At 41.8% G+C, this 21,810-nt stretch overlaps 1 protein-coding gene across 4 annotated transcripts in view; it reads right to left on the bottom strand.

Annotated features, from left to right (window-relative positions):
• Positions 1-764: 764 nt before the first annotated feature.
• The window catches only part of HIPK2 (homeodomain interacting protein kinase 2), a 213,140-nt gene continuing 192,094 nt past the window's right edge, over positions 765-21,810 (bottom strand). For all 4 annotated transcript variants that reach the window (XM_006138056.5, XM_006138057.5, XM_006138058.5 and 1 more), the window contains exons 13-15: positions 16,903-17,150; positions 15,464-15,624; positions 765-11,811 (exon numbers count right to left, since the gene is read on the bottom strand). In XM_006138056.5, coding sequence (XP_006138118.2) covers positions 11,344-11,811; positions 15,464-15,624; positions 16,903-17,150 — 877 coding nt within the window. In that variant the 3' untranslated portion in view covers positions 765-11,343. The remainder of the gene's footprint in view (positions 11,812-15,463; positions 15,625-16,902; positions 17,151-21,810) is intronic.

Below are 21,810 nucleotides of genomic sequence, written 5' to 3'. Positions count from 1 at the left end.
TCATTCCACCTAGGACTTTCTCAAGGCTGGCCGTAAAAACCTCTAAGGATGGTGATTTCGTCACCTCTCTAAGGGTACGTCTAGACTACCGCGTTTTGTCGACGGAAGTTTTGTCGACAGATACTGTCAACAAAACTTCCGTCGACAAAGAGCGTCCAGACACATTGAGTTCTGTTGACAAAGCAAGCTGCTTTGTCGACAGAACTCCGTAGTCTGGACGCAACGTTACAGGCAATAACACCTTCTGTCGACAGAGTTCTGTCGACAGAAGGTGTTATACCTCGTAAAATGAGGTATACCAGCGTCGACAAAACTGCTGAGTTCTGTCGACGTTATGTCAACAGAACTCAGCTGTAGTGTATAGTTTTGTCGACAAAAGTCCACTTTTGTCGACAAAACTAGGTAGTCTAGACACACCCTAAGTAACCCATTCCAGTGCTTTGCCACCCTCCTAGTGAAATAGTTTTTCTTAATATCCAACTTAGAGCTCCTCCATGGCAATTTGTTGCTTCTTGTTGCTGTCATTTAGGTGACCCTTCAATCTGTACAGTGAAGTTTGAGTTCAGTAATATTAAAATAATATTTGTCTAACTTGTCTGGCAAATCTAAAAATTGTCTCTTAAAAAACCTAAATTCCCTCTGAAATTAGCCTTTTCCAAAGACTTCCATGGGCTGTTAAAAAAAAATCAACCAACCTACCAAAAAAACCCTTATATTTCACGCCAAATCTTAGCCAGCAGGAAGACAGGCAGACAGACATGGACTTTGCAGTGACTTAAAACAGTTTAATGTAATTCCAAGACAAAGTGTGATTACATTTCTACACATATACAATATGCATATGTGAGTTTACAAATTCTGATTAATAACTCGTTTCACCTCAGAGACCGAAAAAATGATCAAAAAGAAACCGTGAATAACAAGCTATAACATAGTTCACCACAACGGGACCTCCTTTCTCACCCTACAGTTAGTAATATTACAATTAAAATAACTATATTCTTCTATAATGTATTTTCTGTTAAAATCATCTCATAAATTTACAATGCTATTATTAGTTTCCAAGACTAATATAAATTCACTCCATTTTTCTACAACGAAAATGATTATTAATTAGAAGCACACAACGTCATGATGAAAAACACAAGCATTTTTTTTTAGTAGCAAGAACTTGATTGGTTAAGAATTAGTTTTCTTGTAAAACATTCTAAAGCCAAGTAAAATATCCATTCTTATAACATACCTATAATATGAGACTAAGGAATAGGTTACATATAGGTCTACAACACATCAGTTTGTTTGTTTTTTTAAAAGAAGAAATACATATTTACCCAAAAAAGGGCAGGGAGAAGAAAGACAAAAAGGAAAAAGAAAAAGAAAAAAAGAGGGACAATTCACATAGGAAAAAAGCAGTACACAAGAAAATACTGTTGCATACAATTTTCACGAAGATTAACACTCAGATTACAGAAACCATACAGTGGAGGAACACAATAGATCAGGGCTTTCATGGGTTTACTGGGCTGAGATGACACTCCAGAGAAAGAACCATTCAAGATACTACATGGGGGGCCAGAGGGCATCTTTTTCCCTTGCATTTTTGATATGTTTGTGTTTTTTTCCTTTCTTCCTCTTTACAATTCTGGCACAGTATATACTAATTTCCACTTTCCATTCAGAGTACTTTGGGTTCGTGGACAGTCAAAAGGTATAAATCATTCTCTTTCTCCCTTTCATAATAGGATTTCACTATTTAAAAAAAAAATACTGTTTCACTTCTTAATTTTAATTAGCTACCCTGGATTCTTCACCTTCCAAGATGCCCCTTTCTTGCTTTCTCTCTCTCACTCTCTCTCTTTCACTCACTCTCCTTTTAATAAAGCTATTCATTATACTTCCTGTCTTTTCAGAAATTTGGTTTGCTATAGAATACACAAGCGACATTCCAATTCTGTCAAGTAGAATCTGATACCCAAAAATGCCTTGTTTGTTTATTGGTGAAACACATGGGATGATGAATACTTTCTACATCTGAAATGGCTGTGCCCTGGAATATCCATGGAAGTATTTTAAGAACACAAAAAGCCAAAACCAAACAAATAAGGAACAAAGAAGACAGAAGTGTTGTGTGTAACCACCAAATGTGGAAGCATTGCAAAATGTTGGACTTCCCTTTTGAAGTGCTATATGTAACCATTCAGATTGTAAGGGATGCACATTGCCAGTATTAGAAACCCCTCCTTGCTTTTCAAGTTCCAAGCCAAAGTATTAAAAAAACTCCTTCAACCCAGTGAGCTGGTATTTCCAGGGCTGGCTCATGCCATAAAGAGTCAGAACAGGCTGTTGAGTCTGTGACCGTGGCTTATTAGGGGATGGACATTTTCCAGTTTGCCCATGGGCTGCTAAGAGTCCTCTATTTAATTCACCAAATGGCAACCCCAGTCTTGATAAGTTTATCGCTTTGTTAATGGGAGCTACAGTGAGAGTACTTAGCAATGACTGGAGCTACTGGGGGGGAGGGGAGCAAGGGCTAGGGACCCATTCTGCTCCCATTGAACTCAATAGGGAGCTCTGACAGTGATTTCAATGTGAGCAGCATAAGGGCCTACCAATGAAGGATCACTGTTGCTTTCCAGTAACTCATTCAGTTGCCAGGATCAACAGTGTAGCTGGGTCAGGCCTCACTGAAAGATGCAGGGAGCTTTGCTGATATTAATGAGCTCCACAGCTGAAGCTCAGTTCCTCAGACAGGTATTTTTAAAATGCCAAATCAAGTACTTTTGTTATCTAAAAATGCCGCTTTGCCCAGCAGAGATTCCACTGTGTTCACTGGTTACTCAACTGAAAGAAAACAAAGACAAAAACTAGACAGATACTCATGGTGAAGTGAGACTGATAAAAAGGGGTTACGTCAAAATATAAAATACACTACAACCCATAATAATCAAACAGCACCAAAGGGTACTACCTTTTGCTAATGAAGTTTGCAGAGAGATGGGTCAATGGACTTTGTATTTAGTTCACTAGTTCAGAATATTTCTAGGGTGGTGTCACTTGCATAAAGGGGTGAACAGAACGAAAGCCAAATCACAGCATTGCCTCTTAGAATGGCTGTCAAAAAGCAAAAATAAAAAGCCAAAAAGGGATTCATTAGCTCAGGAATCAATAGTTCAGATAATGAGTTACGAACAATACAGTACATCCCTTCCTCTGAATATCCTTCATTCTCATTACACAGGTATCTTCATCCAAGTCCTACAGAGGATAGTTGATTTGGAAGTATTTTGCTCCATGTTTCAACCCAAGGAGATTCATTAAAGTTTGTTATTAAAAAATAAATGGCTCGTGTTGGATTATACTTCAATATGTGTGGAGTGGTTTCATAACCATACTTTGGAACAAGGCGGATTGTTTGATCTGAACTCACTTTCCAATACTATGTTATATCTCAAAACAGACACAATAAAGACACATCTGTACTTTTCATTTTTTGAAAGGGCAAAATTAAAAAAAAAAGAGGCAGCTGTATTGAGTTTTTGAAGGTGAAATTTAGAAACAGAAATTTCCCTTAAAAAGTACCAGTTTAAATGTAAACTATAAAACACTGTAATAACTATAAAATGTAGCCAGAAAACTGTTTAAGTAGCCACAGTCTATTATTCAGTTCATATTGGTTTAAAATGTGACTCATTAAATATCTTCTAGAAGGCCAAAGCATTTTACAGTAGCTATAAACATACATACTTACATGTGCATTTTAACAATTGAATACAATACATAAAAGAGTAATCTATTCCTTGGGGTTTTTTGTTGTTGTTGTTTTAAAGAATCACTGTCTTCAGAATTCAGTTAAGCAACAATGACCAGGGTGGGCATTTATCATTATTCCGCCCAGACAGAGTTTATAGTCTTTGAATCCCAAGTTCAAGCTGGCTACATGTTTTCAAAAAGGCTAAAACCAGGATGAATGCCCACATTTGAGGTAATTATTGCCAATAGGTCACAGTTTGTATAAGATAAGTGTATCTAAATCCTTCTTTAAAAAATGGAAGGTATTCTACCATAACTCTAGAATACCCTTTAAACCAATCAAAATCCAGAATCCTGATCAGGTGGGTTTGCTTCCAATGGAGTCAATGAGTTCTAGAACAGTAGATAAGATTAGAACACATATAGACCAACCTAGAACCTTGGCAAGCAATCCTGGAACCAGTCGTTAAAAGATTAATTAAAAAACAAAATATAAAAAAACCCTAAGAGGTACCATGTGGCTGATGAATAACATTTCTGATCAGAATTCCAGACCAAAGTTTTTCTAACTTCCTTAAACTTTTCAAATCAATATGCTGGGGAAGAAAAATCAAAACACATCTGCATGATCATCAACTCTATGCCAGCACTGCAAAAGCTCCTTGGCCATGTTCTGAAAGTGGAATACACTTTTCTTTTGCTCTCAGAATAGTTGGCCATCTCTTTCCATTTCAACGAAGAAACCTTTCTATTTTTATTTTTATTTTTTAATGAAAGAAAAATTCCCTGGCTGTCAGACCCCCCCACAGAAGTATTTACAAGTTCTATGTGATGCTGCACATAATTCCCCCTACAGCTAAAAAGTTAAGATCAGAGATGTCACAATATTTATCAGTGCAGTAAAAATATCATTTTTGGAAAAAATATACCTTTAGTATTGCCTTTCTTGGATTAACTATGACAAGCAAAAGATTAAAAACAAAAACTTCTATCTTCATACACACATGAAGAGTTTGTTATAGCAGCACTGCTAAAATTGGAAGGACAAGCTAACCCGTATGTGAAAAATGTAAAGTTCAATCTGATTCTAGAGATGAAGAAAGCAAAGCCTCATTGTATGTTTCATAAGACTCCTGAAAAGTCAAGCTAATTCCCCACTCAAATTTCACACTTGATGCAATACGTGTGTTTTCTTCTCCAATGAGAACATTTTGTGTTTGCTGAGATCAGTCTTGTCTGCTTATCTAGCGCTGCATCCAGCAAACATTTACATACTTGAGCAACTTCACATGTGCGAGTGATTCCATGAAAACTCTCTGGGATCACTCTCAGGAGTAAAGTTATTCATGGGCATAAGTACCTGCAGGACCGAGGACCAAATCAGCCATCTGGTCTGAATGCTAACCCTGCAGTGACACTGCCGGATGCAATTCAGCAGCTTCAGGGTGGCAATAGCATATAGCAGCACCCTTTGAGGGGCTGGCATCGCAGCATGCAGTGGCAACATACTATATATACTTGGAACCGGGGGGCAGGTAGCATGGGCTGGGCCTCGTCTTAAAAACAACACTACAGCAATAAGCCGAGACACTGTAGTTTGCAGTAGTGTGACCACATATGCTGTAAAATACTGTGGCATAAAGGATGTTTTGCTCCACGTGACTGATACTTTAGGGCCTAGTCCTGTAGTCTTGACTTGGTCTACATTCAGGCAAAATTCCTATTGGCTTCAAAGGGAGCTCTGCCAGATGGTGACAGCATACAGACTCAAGCACTGGATACACAGGGTCCCCTCCCATTTTCCTCTCTCTAAGAACTGAGACCTTAAAAGCAGAGGAATTAAACTGATCCTAATGCACAGGGCCAGACTCTAGAGAGGGAATTTGGAGCACTCCACACATCATGCACACTGCAAAGCTGAGGCTGTCTCTACAATACTGCAGAGCAGATTGGGGGATCAACAGGAATATGGCCCAAGTATACAAAACTACAGCTCCACTGGCCTAAACCTTCCCACAGGGGAAGGGAAACACAGTGGGTACAGAGGCTATAGTGGCCCTGGGCCTGGGTCACACTGGTGAGGGAAGGAGAGGATTATTTCCCCGATGCCTGCAGAATTCCCTGAATAAGGAACATTTATTTGGACCTTGCATTCACAGGTCTGGATCTTGGCCTGTAAGTAGCACTGCACACCCTTGGCCGGGCTGATTGCTAGCGCATGACAAACCTGCACAAAACTTTTACAAACAATTCTTCTGCGTTTGACCAACTTTGTAGAGGCTTTGTCATTACAGGAGCTACAGCGCTGTATTGAAACTGACACACAGCGATTGCTAAGAGTCCTAAGGCAGGAGAGTTAAATGCTACAGAAGCACGAGGAGCTTATGGAAGCTTATTTTCATTACACAGTTCACAACTGAACACCGTGTTGTTGCCACTGATAAGATACATTGTAATTACTATGAAGAATAATAATGACAGGAGCATAATGTTTTCGATGTCCCCAAAGTTTAGGATAGCAGCAATATTTTAGTGTGACTGAATTTCTCCATTCAACAAGCTAGTTAAGAAAAAGGAAAGGAAAGGAATTCCATAGCGTGTCATTATTGTCTGACAGTGTGGACCTGTAACTTAATTCTGAATCTGTAATGGGTAGGGTCTCTTTCTCTTTATTTAAATTTATTTATTAAGTTTCTTTGGTTAAAGAAAGAAAAGGGTTTTTATCTTCCCTTCAAGTTTGGTAATGGAATTTCTTTCAAACCAAATTCTGAGGCATAAACCCTTGAGAATATAAAAAAAGAATGACAGAGACAGAAGTGTCCCTTTGCTGGAATGTTTCTTGACAGAACTACTACAGAGAATGAGGGAGTTAAAAGTTTCCCCAGAGGATCAAATGTAGCCCCGGTATAAGCAGGTGCAACTCCAAAGAGGGGAATGCAATTGCGGTTGTTTCTTCAAACACCTGGATTTGACCCAATTTACACTGTGAAAAGTTCTAGCTCTTCCTTTGTGTTGTTTTGTTCTGCTCAAGGTAACTAGTCCCTCCATGTCTTTGTAGATTCTGATTTCATAGCAGCACTTTGAATGTCCAGCTCTAAGAGAGGCAATGTCTGTTCATTTCTCCCATTTCCAGCATCATAAGAAAACAAGACACTGTGGTGGGAAAAGGGGTCACTTCTACGCTGTGCCAACCAGGAACCACCAGTAATACTTCCAGTACAGAACCATTTACTTTCTCCCTCACGTTTCCAAGCAGTTTGCTCCACACCCACAAAGAACCCCAAGCTCATTCCAAAACACATCAATCCTATTTTCAACTTCAAAGGTCTCTGCCAGCTAAATAATTCAGCTATTGTTACTTGTGTAGCACCGACAGTGTGCCAAGAATTTAGCTCCTCCACTAACATTGTCTGCCCCCTGTGTGGCTAACAGTACTGCACTTACCAAACTGTATTTTCAAAAAGAATGGGAGGGAAAGGCAGTTTTTTGCTTCGCCCCTCTCTACCCAGGAGAAAACTCGGCCCACACCTTTAGCGTTGCGACAAAAACACAATTCAAACTGCAGATACACTGTTCATCCTTATTACAGCCCCTTCCAGCCCCATAGACTTAACCATGCTGGCATCAGAACCATAGTTAGCACAGCTCTTCTCTCCACACAAACAGGACAGACAACTGCCCCTTCCACTTTGCAATGCTGGCCTTCACATCACAGTAGGCTTTGTCACCCTCTTCCCACAGAAATCAGATTAATGCTTTAGTGAAAGAACAAGACAGACGTGCACAGGCAAAACACAATAAATAAATCAAACATTTTGCTAAGTGAGGTTAAAACCCACCCTTTCTCCCTTTCCCTGCTTTATCAGCCCCGATATTTTGACTTTAAGAATGCGCTTGAAGTCCATCCTTATTCAGCAAAGCACCCAAGCATGTGCTTCAACGTGCTACTGAATTAGGGCCTTTGCACACTCTACGCCCACAGCTTTAATAAGGGTGAGAGATGTAACTCCAAACATAAATATCATCATTCTATCTAACAAAACAACTTAATAAAATTCAATAAGTGACAATTAAAAGACCAGCTACACCAAGGAGGAGGAATCACAAGCCAAATACCTTGGTCATATAGACACACCATTAGTCTTCAGAAATGGAAGAACAGGACAGATACCTGGCTATTGCTGCTGTTTGGTTTTAACATGTGTCTTCAATGTCTGTCCATGTTGTTTATCCAGTGACTGGACTGGGGGTCGCATTCTTTCCTCCATTCAGGTTCTCGAGCTTGGAGGGTTGATAAGACACCTTCTGAGGAGTGGGAGCCAACTATTTTGTTTTCCCTTCTGGGAAATTGAGCTCTGACACTAGCCCCAGTCTCAGTTTAATTAAAGGCCTGATGAGGACATGGCCTGGTCTTGGTCTCATAGAAGTGCCCCACTAAACATTAGCCACTACAATGTGATGCTGAGCTGGACTTTTTGAACGCAGGGGCCTCCCATACTTTTAATCTCGCTCTGATGCTAAAAAATGACTTAGGTTGCTGTTTGGTCTCTGCCTCCAAGAGAAAGTTTCTGGCATTGTGATAAAATGCATGTTCCATGGGGGACAATGCACCATCCCTACAGGACACAGCCACCCTCATGGCACATCCCTTCCCTGCTCTGCCTGTTCTCTCTGCACCCTTTACCATCTCAGAACAAAACTATCTTTCCTCTCTTTCTGCAGTTTTCAGACACTGCAACCCCCCTGATGCCACTGAGGAAGAGAAACTATTCATAATAAAATTAACAAAACAACAATAATAATAAAACTAAGAGAAAAATAACACAAAGATGCAGGAATGCGTGTGCAATTAAAACCCAGAGTAAAATATCATAATAAAATAATAATAATAAATCAGAACAATCATACAGTAAAATAACAATATTATTCCTTTTAATGACACAAGCAGCATGACGCTTTCATTCCTGAAATGGTGAGATATGAGAGGAATGCAACGGAAACTTACAGGGAGGAAGGGGAATTTCTTAGCTTAGATAAATGGGAAACGGTTGTCTTTCTGAAGGAAGAATGTAAGGTGCAAAGACTGCTGGGAGATCAGATACTGATTTATGTCACGTTTAGCGTGAGCAAGGGAGAGACAGAAAATAAAACGGTGCAAGGATATCTACACCATGAATCTGAAATGGCAAAGATGAGGGATATTTGCTGGTTTGCCAAAATAAATCAATCTTGCCCAATCTATGCACACTGAGATCCATCCCTTCCTTCTTCCGGAAGGGCAAGTGCTCATGACCAGATATTACAGCTGTGCTTGTCTTTTTTTACCAGCTTCTCTCTCTCAAGAGAAAGAGACCTTGTCCATAACTCCATCCAAGGTAATCATTCCCTCTTCACTCTGCCAACTGACCTGCTATTTTCTAGCATCTTGCATCACACCTTAAAACACCCTTTGCTGTAGTTTCAGGTAGATCTAGAGTGGCACTAAGTGGCCATGCAGACCTCATGTTTGATGGGAACACTCCATCAAACTTTTTCTTACTGGGCTCTTCTCCCTTCCCCTACAACTACACATGGTTTATTAGAGCAATTCTAAGTATGGATGCAATGGTGCTCCCATTTTTTATCACATTTTCACTATTAACTCTCTCAGCTCTAAGAAAGCCTCTCTTTGGAAACCTACCTGAAAACAAGTACTGTTCAGAGTTCCTTTGGAGCTGAGGACCCAGAATAAGAATTTTTTCACCAAATTCAAACAGTATTTTACTTCAACTTTTATACATGTCGGATGAGGAAGGGGGAAAGAACACAGTCAGAACTACATTACAATGGGTAGGGTCCTGATGTCTCATACCTTTCTCTTTTAACTTAGGAAACTTCAGTTTGACTCTCTAGATTGAATTCTCTCATTCTCTTCTCCCTCCACCCCACCATCTATGAAATTCTAATAGAAGCATCCTTAAGCATTGCCCCTCTCCTGGATCAAATCCTCATTCCCCCTTCTCTCAGACACAGTACTTGGGCAATGTAACACTCTAGATATTTGTAGAGGAAAGATGGGAGGAATCTCTCCTTTCAATCCCTAAGAATTTTACCAAACTGCAGAATGAGAATTAAACTTCAGATGGGGAAATTTTTTATTCCAAGGGGGGGGGGGGGGAAGCAGACCTTCAAACAAAACCTTAGATCCTTTGGGAAGCGACACTAGAGTCTTCTGACCAATCTGGTCACTGCTAGTCCATACAATGTTAAACAGATATCTGGGTGCATGTCCTTCCATCCTCCAAGCCTTCCCAACAACTGCACATTGGCAAATGGCCAAAGAGCAACAACAGAAGTGGAAAAATAACCTAGAAGAAGAAAATCAACACCACCGCAAAAAAAAAAAAAAAAAGCTCAGATTAAATTCTGACTAGCCTCAGTCAGTTTCTAGGAGTACCAGTGGAAGTAAACCCTTAAACCGCATTTGTAGTTCGGTAAGGCACTACGAGGGAATGATGTAAAACTAAGACTGTGACAGTTGTAATGGCTGTGCTGAGGAAAACACCACAGAGAAAAGGCAGCATCTGCGCGCACGCACACACGCATACATACCTGGACAATCACATTTGTTACATGCCTATGTAATATCTTTTTTTTTTCCTTTTTTTTTTGTTTTGTTTTTGTGCAATCACATTGAGGAAGTCTATTGGTATCATTGAAGTTCAACACAATGTAGTAAAATGGGTGTACGTACTGTATAGTGCTACATTCTACCAAGGGGCCAGCTAAATTTTCTACTCCTACGCTAAAATAGCTAGGGATTAGAAAGAAAATTTCCAAATAAAATAAAACAAAGAAACTGAAATCCAACATACACTATTAAAGACATTTTTTAAGAATAACCCCTCTCAGGGATTTATCCAGGGTGCTCACAGAAAGGGGAAATAGCCCCAAATGCTTCTGATCTTCTCAAATGTTATGTATTCTGCTTTGTGTGTATGCATTTTAAGCATATCAATGCTTGGTTTGAAATCTGGAGTGGTGGAACAATCCCTCCTTGCCCCTCCTTCATCCCTGTCTGTAATGCTCCATTTACTTTCCCCGTGGAAAACACGTTACATACCTTTGGGTTACAGAGACCAGTGCAAAAATGGGGCATTATCCCTTTGAAATTCTGGATAAATCCCTGAATTGTAGATTTACTGAGTGAAAAACCGAATGGATTTTGTTTTAGGTGTTCTGGACAACAAATTCCTAAATGTAGCTCATTATCAGATGAAAATAATCTTTAAAAGTCTATTGATGAAGTTCTCCAAAAACAGGACCCAGCTGTTGGTCCTTTCCCCTCCCCCCACTTCCCAACAGTTTGGTGCAGAATGGTTTTGTATTTTGTGTTTTTATTTTTCTCACTCTTTTTTTTCCTTTTTCTTTTTTTTTAAATAAAAAGTGTAGAATTAGTTCTCTCCTTTTCTTCCTCATTTGTCCCTTAAAGTCTCCTTCGTTCAAGTTTCAAGTGAGCCTCCTATTGCATTGTTTGTCATGTTCTTCAGTATAAAAACAGCCACCTCACTCCCTCTTTGTAGATTTCTCTTTCGCTCTCTTTTATTCCAGTGTTTAGATGTAAGGGTACTGGTTGACCTTGGTGGGGCTCAGCGGGTATCCAGTGTAGACTGTAGAAGCAGGAGAAGCACTGATATAGGTCTGGTGGGCAAACTGAGCCTGGTACTGGCTTGGGTGGATGGTGGGTGATGGCAGAACCCGAGGGCCCATGCTGACAGGAACCTGGTGGACGATGCTGGCTGGGTAAGTGGTGTGTTGCACAGCATGACGAGCGGACCCTTGGGAGGCCACCAGATGAGCAACGGTGCCTGTGGAGCCCAGAGCAGCGGGGGCGGTGTACGTGTAGAGGTGGGGCTGGGTAGGGAGGTGAGCCGCTGCAGCCGCAGCCAGGTGGGGGTGAACCGTACCATGGCTGGGACTATTGTGTGGGAAGGAGTACGGAGCCTGAGCTATTGTAGGAGTGATGTAGGCTTGCTGTCGCCGGTGACTCCCTGTGCGATCAGTTGCGATGTGCTGCTGGGCCTGCACAAATAGAGCACAATACAAGGCAGTTAGAAGACAACAGGTTGTGCTTTTCCTCTAGCCCCTGAGTAAACTCAGAGGCCCTTTCAGAGCCAAGGTGATTTCTGTGATGGTTTTAGAGGCACCCAGGATTGCAAGCAGTGTTCCCTCTAATTTTTTCCGTTCAGATGTGGAATAAATGTTGTTATGTGCACCAACGCACGTGCGAATGTGCACCTTCATTAGAAACACATGCTGCCACCTGTGGGCGCTCTGCTAATCAGGTGGGTGGCATTTGAGTCTCTCCTAGGTGGCGTCCAAGTGCTCAGCTTACAGGGAACAGTGATTGCAAGTCACCTTGGGAGCCTCATGCCTTATAAGGGGGAAGACCTGCTTATGCTTGAGTAGGAGTCTGCTCCCAAATCCCTCCAGCCGTTTCACATCTAAGCATCTTCCTCTGGGCTACGGCAGCCCTTCCTTTGCCTTGCAGATTAACAAAAGGTGCACCCTAGGCCTTGAGCCCTTTTGAAACATTCCTCTGTAGTGTTCAGCCCCTCCGCCACTGAACACTTACCAGAAATACCGGGTTTGCTTTCCCCGGAGTACACACTAGCTTAAATGATCCTACTCAGGATGAGCTCCTTGTATAAGACTACAGCACTGAGATATATTTATAGAAAACAACAATAAAGTTATCCTCAAAGATGGGGGAGGGGAGAGTGATGACGAGAGGATAATGGAAACAAAATGGTTTCAAGATTTCTAGAGCCTAAACTTAACCTTCTGTCTAAAGAATTCTACCTCCTCACACATGATTCTTCCAGCATTTCAACCCACCATGTTTGGTTGTGATTCCATTTTCAGAAATGCAATCACACCGCTCAATTATTTCCTCTCTGCAGGATAATGGGGATACCTCTCTTGCCTTCTTTCTCTCAAACTTCATTGTCTGTGCTCCGCCACTGGATAAACTGCTGTGATTTATTCTCCAGCGTGCTGCTTCCCTCTTGATTTCGGGTAGCTCCTCTTGATTTCATATGTAAATAGGGCTTCCTTTGTGTTGGCTTTCAATGCTTAATTTACATGCTGACAGAGTGAAAAGTCAAGAAACATCTTTTGTATGACAGAAACCCTGTCTGTCAACTCTGCCTTGATTCCGACTTCAGAATGTATTTCTGATATACGAACATAACTCTTTACTGTTGTGATATGTATGTACAGACAATGTGTATTAATAATCCAGTGAGACCCTGTCTTTCATTTAAGACCTCACTTGGCATTCTTTGGTGAACCGGAACATACACATCAGGATCAGGATTTTGAGGAGTTCCTGGGTCACGATTTCTCCTGTGTTTTCCCCTCCCCCTCAAATCCTTAATATCAAAGTAAATTTCCGTTGGAAGCATCAAGGCTGCAAACGGTCCCTTAAAAGCCTATGTTCCATGGGTCCACCCAAGCAGCTCTCTGGAGAACATTACAGCATTCCATAAGCAGCTAACATGAAGACCCCCACAATCTTGCATTGCAGTGATGCAGTGTTTCTGCTGTGGGAATCATGGCTAAGCTCAGAGAAGCCTTTTTAAAACTTGACAGTGAATGTAATATTGATGAAAGATGCTGAAGTCCTGGAATCCAGCATGGGCACAGGCAGTTTTACTGATTTATGTAGTTATTTAATAATAGTGGTCTTTGCTGCTCTCACCTCCTTGGTGGACAGCATAACATACTCCCCCACCAACTCTGGGCCCCAACAAGTCCTGAAGACTTTCCCGTCTCAGAATTCTCATGTAATCATCTGTAACTTCTTGAACAAAGTTAACTTCTGTTCTTGTCTTAGGAGAGAAAATATGATTCTTCCAAACACTAGGGATTTTCTAAGCTGGTTCCTTGCATGATTGCATGATAGTGCTAATGCATTTCTTCAAGTCAGTTATGACTATTGTACAATCAGATAGTCAAAGTATTAAAGAACCAAGAAAATAGGAACTAGTAAACAGCTGCCAAACAAGAATGTCTCTGCTCCATCTTACTTACTTCTATTTTTAATTCCCCTTTATCATTTTGCTAAATCCTTCTTCTGTAATCTTTAGGATCCTAAATTCTGCAGCTGAACTACACTCTCATTCTTGGAAGCAGGATGCCATCATCTCCGACTTTCACCAGTTTCCCTCACTTTCATTCCCTCGCTTTTCATTGAGAGCTGGTCATTTTTTTTTTCATGTTTTCAGCTACAATTTGAAACATGGGTTTTGCCTGAGACTATTTTTTGACCAGCTTTTCTTTTATTCATCTCGGTATCAAAGTCAATGCTGCCCTCTGAGTTCTCAGAGCTTCCCCTCCTGAAATCTTGGCTGTCCCCTCCTGGCTGCCATCACCTCAGAATAGAGAAGAGATGGGTCTCAGCTGTAGTAAACACAAAGAACATTCTTACTGAGAATGCTGGGAAGCGCTGGGCTTCTTTGGCTCTGACTCAAAAACACATCTGGTGCAGCCGGTTGTTACCCAACATGGGCTGCCTAAATCCTGGCCCAGATTCGAAATGGACTGCATTGCATCTATGGCTGGCCATACTTTGTATGCCAACTCCACTTGTCAAAACTGACTGGAAATATCTCTCATCCTGACAACCAGTCACACCCTCCCTTCAAACCTCACTCGAAAAGCTTTGTCTTGACATGTGACGGTAACTGAGATCAATCCCCTTTTTTACATCCTACCCCTTCAGACTCTCCTATAATCAACACACAGACCTGTTGATCTACGTTACTGCTCTTTCTCTCAAGGTTGAACATTTTGGGTACGTCTACACTACAAAGGAAGATCGAAGCTGCCGCTGTCCATCTTCCAGGGTTTAATTGAGCAGTTTAGTTAAGACAGCTAATTCGAAGTGAGAGGGGCACTCTGGTCAATGCCAGTAGTCCTGCTTCCACAAGGAGTAAGGGAAATTGAAGGAAGAGTGTTCTCCCGGGCTACCTCCAGACTGCATCCCTCTGTCAGCAGCGGAATGCAAATAAATCACTTCAAAAGTACAAATGAGCCCGGGATTTAAATATAAAAAAATAAGAAGTACAGGATCTGTCGAAAAAGCTCCCCGCTGTTGGCAGAACCGCGGCTACACAGCACTTTCACTTTCAAAATGGCACGTGATCGGCACAGCGCCAGAACATTGAGTATGCAAATGAAGCCCGGGATATTTAAATCCCTGGCTCATTTGCACTTTTGAAGTGCTTTATTTGCATCTCTCTGCCGACAAAGGGATGCAGTCTGGAGGTAGTCCCTGCGACTTCCTGCTGTGTAGACAGCGTCAAAAGACGAGTTAAGCTACTTGGCTTCAGCTACGCAATTAATGGAGCTGAAGTTGCGTATCTTAATTCTACTTTGTCCTGTAGTGCAGACACACCCTTTGGCTTTTGAGATTCTTTGAATGTGCAATGCCGTGACCCTCGGTCATTAGTAGTGGGAATCGGACCATAGGACTTAATGGTTCTAAAAACACGAGCCCCACTTCTCTGTGCTGAAAGATTTAACCCTGTCCCACGCATCACTAAAAGGCAAGAGAGTACTATACACAGAGTGGATGTAGATTACATAAGGTTAGATGCTATCACAAAATACACAGTAGACGGCACATTTTTGTGGGTCCTACTTGCTGCCTCCTTCCAGAATTGCTTACCTGGCTGAGATTAAGAGGCTGCTGCTGCTGGAAATGTGGTCCTGGCCGCTGCTGCCTATAGGCAATGGCTCCAGACGAGCTCCCTGAAGAGTGACCGCTGGTGGAGGTCACGATGTTGGAGGACTTGGACTTATAAGAGGATGAGTGGTGACTGGTGGGGACTGTGCCAGGAAAGAAAACATATTTGTTCTTAAGTAATGTTTTACATCATCTAACCAACCCTTCCCTCACTGAATCACCTCTGGTGCCTTGTGGAAGGAGAAGCAGAAGAATTCAAAATGGCTCCTCCTAGCGATAAGAAGATATAGACTTAACAGGATCTCTAGGAGTTCACAAATATGGGCCCGCCAGTTGCCCCATAGGCAGGAGTACAAACTCCACTAAGCAAATCTCTAACTGGGTCTGGAGGCTGTTTATAGAATGCTCAGGCATGCCAGAAAGCGTTCTGCTTGGAGAACAGCAGGAGCAAGTAGGCAAATGCCGAGGGCAGAAAGGGAAAGACAGCGGCCTGAAATGCAGAGCAAGGAACCCCTTACTCTGGCCTGCCCCACTGTGAACAGAGAGGGAGAACAAGGGAGAGCCCATACTCTGAGCCCTGGTGCACAGTCTCACAACTGCAGCGTACAAAACAAAAGAACAAGCACACAGCTCAGAACCCAGTGCCACAGGCCAGAGCCACACAAGAGGGCCTTTTTTGACCCAGTGTTTTCCAGAACCGTGGAGGCTCTGAAGGTGAGTGAGCAAGCTTGACATGTCCAGTCCAGTGGAGCCTGTTCTCCCCAGAAATATTAGCAGGTTTGGATGAAAAACAGTTCCATGATTTCAGTAAATATATAACTCCACATGGCAGGTCTGGCTCACACTAGTGATATTAGAAGGGCATTACAATATCTGAACAAGGGGCCAAATTCTGCTCTTGGATGGTCACTCACATATAGGGCTGTTGACAGAATTTGTCAGGCCCCCAGCCAAGGTGGGAGGGGGTAGCTACAGTGCCCTAATAGGGGTGGGGCTGAGGGCTAATCTCCTCCAGCCAGACTTTGAGTGCTGTGTGGCCTGTGTCACATGGGGCTGTGATCATTTTAAAGGGCCCGGGGTTCTGACTGCTCCTGCCGCAGCGGTGGCCAGGAACCCCGTCCCGTTTTAAATCACCAGGCCCCGGGGCAGCTGCCCTTTTGATCTCCCCCAAATCCTGCAGTTGATGGCCCTGTGAATGTTACGAAGGAAAAACTTAGCTGTTATGACTCCAAGCTCTGCAACATGTTGTTAATGCACCATGCCCCCTAAAAACAGTTGTGCTAAAAAACATGACCCCTAAAAACAGTTGGGGTACAGAAGGGACACAGCATCTATTTTTTTAAAAGAACCCGAAGAGTGAGATTTTTCCAAGATTATGGTTTACTTTTTATTATTTTCTTAAGGGAAAAAGTCCAGTTTACCTGGTACCAGGCTATCGCATTCTACCAACACCTCACTGGCCTGGGTTTTCAGCGGTGGCACAATTATAGTCCGGGGATTCCCGCTGCAGTGGGTCTCTGGTACCCCTTTTGTATCATACGTGTTCCCATTATTGTGTGCCCCACGGTGCTGCACTGAATAAGGGCTGTTGTTACTGGAGGAATCGGAGTAGGGAGAATCGTGCACAGTGACGCAGCTGATGACGTTTTTTCTTTGCTTGGATAGAGTGCTGAAAATCAAAAACATGGAAGATAGTGAACGGGCAAGAACTGTCTAAATACCAGCATTCTGTTCCATCCTCAGCTGGCTCCTTCCACAATGGTGGGTGCTCACCAGCTTTCAGTTAAGCACATGCTACAGGGCTTTGAGAGATCCAGGCCACCTAAGCCAAATCCTGTTCTTCTAAACTTACTTCTTACTATTCAGGCAACCTCCCATTGAAGTCACGTGAGTTTTGTCTGAGCAAGGAGGGAGTAAAACCCTGGGTATGGGTCTTATAATTGACCTTACATACACAGCTTAGTATAGTGCTCAGACTGCTAGACTTATTTTCAAGCTATTTACTATCTCTCTGCAGGAGAAGCTCAGAAGATCACACTACACTAAGTTGCATCTCACCACCCACACAAAAATGGAGAATCTCCCCCTACCCTTCAGCAAGGATTTAATAATAGATGTTACAGTGAGGTTTCACATATTTAAAATTCCATTTTTACAAAATATAAAACACTATATTTATTAATACACCACAGAGCCTATATATTCATAAACACTTGTTGAATCCTTGGGTTTTATTCTCTTACTTGTTAATTCACAACATTCAGTAATTCGCAACAAGTCTCCTGACATTCATGCGAATTACTGAGGTCCTGCTGCACCTAATCTATCTATGGCATCAAAGAAGTGATTAAAAAGGAACCTCAACATCAACATTTCCAGGATTATTGCTAGAAGTTCATTAGGCTAGACTGCACTCGCACTGCTGGGATTCGCTCCACAACTGTGTCTAATTATTCCTGATGGTTTATCCTTCCCCTTACGAGCTTGTTTAGAGAAAAAAAGAGAGAGAAGAGGGGGATGGGGAGAGAAGGGGAAGATTTGCTTAAATGGCTCATATCCTTGACAGCGCACAGACCTTGACTACAGAAAATAGCTGCTATGTTTCACTGATTGCATTATGTTGTTATGGCAACTGAAGTTTTTAAAATGATGAAAAGAAATGGATAGCGCTTAAAGAGCTAAGTAATTAGACTCAATAGTGGAAACAGCCCCAACAGGAACAAAAACACCACACAGAAATAGCAGCACATCTCTTAACCTCTTGAGCACCACTCTTTCTCTCCCTCCCTTCCCGCCCCCACTTTTGTTCCCTTCCCCATTGAGGCTCAGTTCAATTCCTTCTCTCGGACACATCCTTAACTCAAAAGAGGATCCGATTATTCTAGATTCAGCCACTGATGAGCATTTTGCCTCTTGCCTCAGAATTATAACTTAATGTAGGCAAATGCTGCAGACCTCCAGACCAGCTTGCAATAACAGGCAATTTGTATTTATTTGTGCTTTTTTTTTAAACAGTGCAAAAAAAAGGGAGTTATGCTTCTTCAACAGCATTATTGTTTTCACGACATTTCCCTGGTAAAGAGCCTTTCCAACAGCTTCCCTGGGTGGCAACAGCCCAGCTTTTCCCTGGCTTCTTGGGTTTTGAAAGCCTTTAATTCATTTTTTGTTCTTTACATGGAAAGTCCACTAATGTACTGCTTTAAAAAACAAGTTCTCCAGGGCCTGATCCTGCAACTCTTTCTTAAGTGCGTAATCCTCACTCACTGTGCATCTACACAGTATCATAAATTCTAAATAAGATACGCAATTTGCACTATGCAAATTGTGTAGCTTATTTCGAGTCTACTTTGAAATAGGCTATTTTGAAATTTGGCGCTCTCTACACAGCACCAAATTTCAAAATAAAGTGCTATTTTGAGCCATCCCTTACTCCTTGTACAACAAGGTTTACGGGGATGGCGAAACAGCGCATCCTTTATATTTTGGAATAGTGGACACATTCAAAAGATATGAGGTAGCTATTTTGGGATACCTCTGGTATCCCGAAATAACTTTGATGTGTAGACATACCCTCAGTTTGGGTATTTCAGCAGGTTTATGATTATTGCAGGGCCACATGGGAAGCCCAGGCGTAGATCAGGATTTCATTGTTCTGGACACAGTACAAACCCCATAGTGACAGACAGTCCCTGTCCTGAAGCACTTACGATTTCAACAGACAAGACGGATAAAGGTTGGGAGAAATGGTGACTTCATTGTACAGATGGGGAACTAAGGCTCAGGGAGAGTAAGTGATCACAAAGGAAGTCTGGAATAGAGCACAGAATTGAGTTCGCTCTTCCCATGAGTAAGAACTTCTTTTAAGGGTTTGCAGTTACAGACTGTTATATTCTTCAATTTAATCCACTCTTCCATCAAGCGATGGACAGGGTGCTACGTTTGAAAAGAAAAGAATAATGGTGTGTCTTTGAATGACAACTGACTTTATTTGAAGGAAAATATAACAGTTTTGATATGGTGCTGCAAGATAGAACATTAAACTGATAAAAAAAGGCTATGTCATCCATATTCCATCTGCCCAATAGAAACGCTATAGTTTCACATTTACGAGTATCTGTACTATTCGCCCTTTGCAACTGCCCTTTGCTGCCTGTGAAGGAGAGACATATGTTCTCCAACACTGAGAGTTATTACTTTTTATAAAGAAAAATCAAATCATGGAATGGTGCTCTGACAACTGATAAGGTTCTGGCTCTTTCTTTTATAGCCCGTTCCTTACATACGGGACTTAGTGGCTGAGCTGTAAACATTTGTTCCTGGCTCATACTTGGTATGCTAGGGGCTCGGCTATAGGAGTGGAAAATATGAAATCCAGGTGCTTTATTATTCTAGAATTTTCATATTTTTTGCCATTTTGATTGAGAGATCAAGAAGGCAGGGTCATTTTATTGTTAGATGTTTGTATACTGCCTACCACAACAGGGTTAGAGTCCCCAGCCTCTTCTTAGTGCAAATAATAATAATAAGAATGTTAGAAATCCTTAGTTATTTTCATTTGCTACAGGAATTAAGTTGACATCAGAAAGAATTGTGCTTCCATCAGGAAGTTTTCTTCCTCAAGGTGCAGTGGTTTACAATGAGAGCTAGAAATCAACCCTATAAAATGAACAAAACCCCAGGCTTGTCAAGAGAGAAAGAGGAGAATTATTATCTTCATTTTTCAGATGGGGAAATGAATGACACTAAAGCTCCAATCCTGCAACCACTTATGCACATATTAACTTTACCACTATGAGTAGTGCCAATGAAGTCAATGAGACAACTCCAGGTAGTAATGTTAAGCACATACGTAAATGCTTGCAGGATCATAGCCTAACCGTTCAGCAAGTGCCTAACTTTAAGAAAATGAGTATTCCCACTGAAAATCCAAGTTGATATTTTTTATAAAAGGTAGTAACTATAATCAACATTACAGCCCATACATCTTTCCACAGAGAAGCCAAATACTGATAAATTTACAACTAGGTAACTTCATAAGTAACATTCTGAACTGGGGCCAAAGAGATTCAGAGTGGGATTTTCAAAAGCATATAAGGTAGTTAGGTGCCCAACTTGTACTGGAAATAAATTGATTTGAGTGGAATTACTCTCAGGCACTTAATTCAACAGGGTTTTTGATAATTCCACCATGAAACCAAGGCTACAGAGGCGCTCCCATTTCTGAAAACCTTCTGACTTGCAAGAGATTGTTCTCTTTTCTGATTCCCCATGAGAGTCTGACATGGGTATCCAGTCCATGGCCTGCTATGTTTCAGTACTGGACCTGGCAGATTTATGTGAATCTGGGAAGGGGTGTTAATTCCTGTCTCACTGAAAATCAAAGGGCCTCTGCATCCTGTCACGTCACTACTAATAGAGAGGTAGCTGTGTTAGTCTGATCTTGCTAAAACAAAAGGAAAAACTATGTAGCACTTTAAAGACTAACAAGATGGTTAGTCTTTAAAGTGCTACATAGTTTTTCCTTTTGTTTTAGCATGTCACTAAGGGTACGTCTAGACTACATGCCTCTGTCGCCAGAGGCATGTAGATTAGGTTACCAGACATAGGAAAATGAAGCGGCGATTTAAATAATCGCCGCTTCATTTAAATTTACATGGCTCAGCGCGATAGTCTGGACGCGCGGGTGTCGACATCAAAGGTATTTGTCGACCACCCAGGTATGCCTCCTGGGATGAGGTATACCTGGGTAGTTGACAAATACCTTTGATGTCGACACCCGTGCGTCCAGACTATCACGCTGAGCCGACAAACAGCTGATCAGCTGTTTGTCGGCTCAGCGCGGCAGCCATGTAAATTTAAATGAAGCGGCGATTATTTAAATCGCCGCTTCATTTTCCTACGTCTGGTAGCCTAATCTACATGCCTCTGGCGACAGAGGCATATAGTCTACATGTACCCTATGATAGCCAAGTTGGCTGCCTGTCTGTATTTCCCTAGGACAACAGCAGCTTTTTGTGGAAGTTCCAGGTTACTCAGAAACATAATTAAACATACTGATGTGGCCTGTACCCTTCTTCTTACACCTGCGTATATTCATGCCTGCTGCCTGGACAGAAGCTCTCCCGGTTGCAGTCCTAAGAGCACATGCATGGAGTCTCAAGAGAAGTGGCAATCCACCCTCACAGATTAATGACACATCCCTTCTGCAGCCAGGACTCCAGTCCATACTGTCATGCTGCTCTTAAGAGTAGCAGCTTCAAAAAATGCCTTTTAAGATAACTAGTCTTATTAATTATAGAGCACTACAACTCTGCCTACTGTTTTTACCA

This window comes from Pelodiscus sinensis, chromosome 1 (genome assembly GCF_052426305.1).
Source record: "Pelodiscus sinensis isolate ZL-2025 chromosome 1, ASM5242630v1, whole genome shotgun sequence".
In the NCBI taxonomy this organism is placed as follows: Eukaryota; Metazoa; Chordata; order Testudines; family Trionychidae; genus Pelodiscus; species Pelodiscus sinensis.
This window is presented reverse-complemented; position numbering and strand designations above follow the sequence as displayed.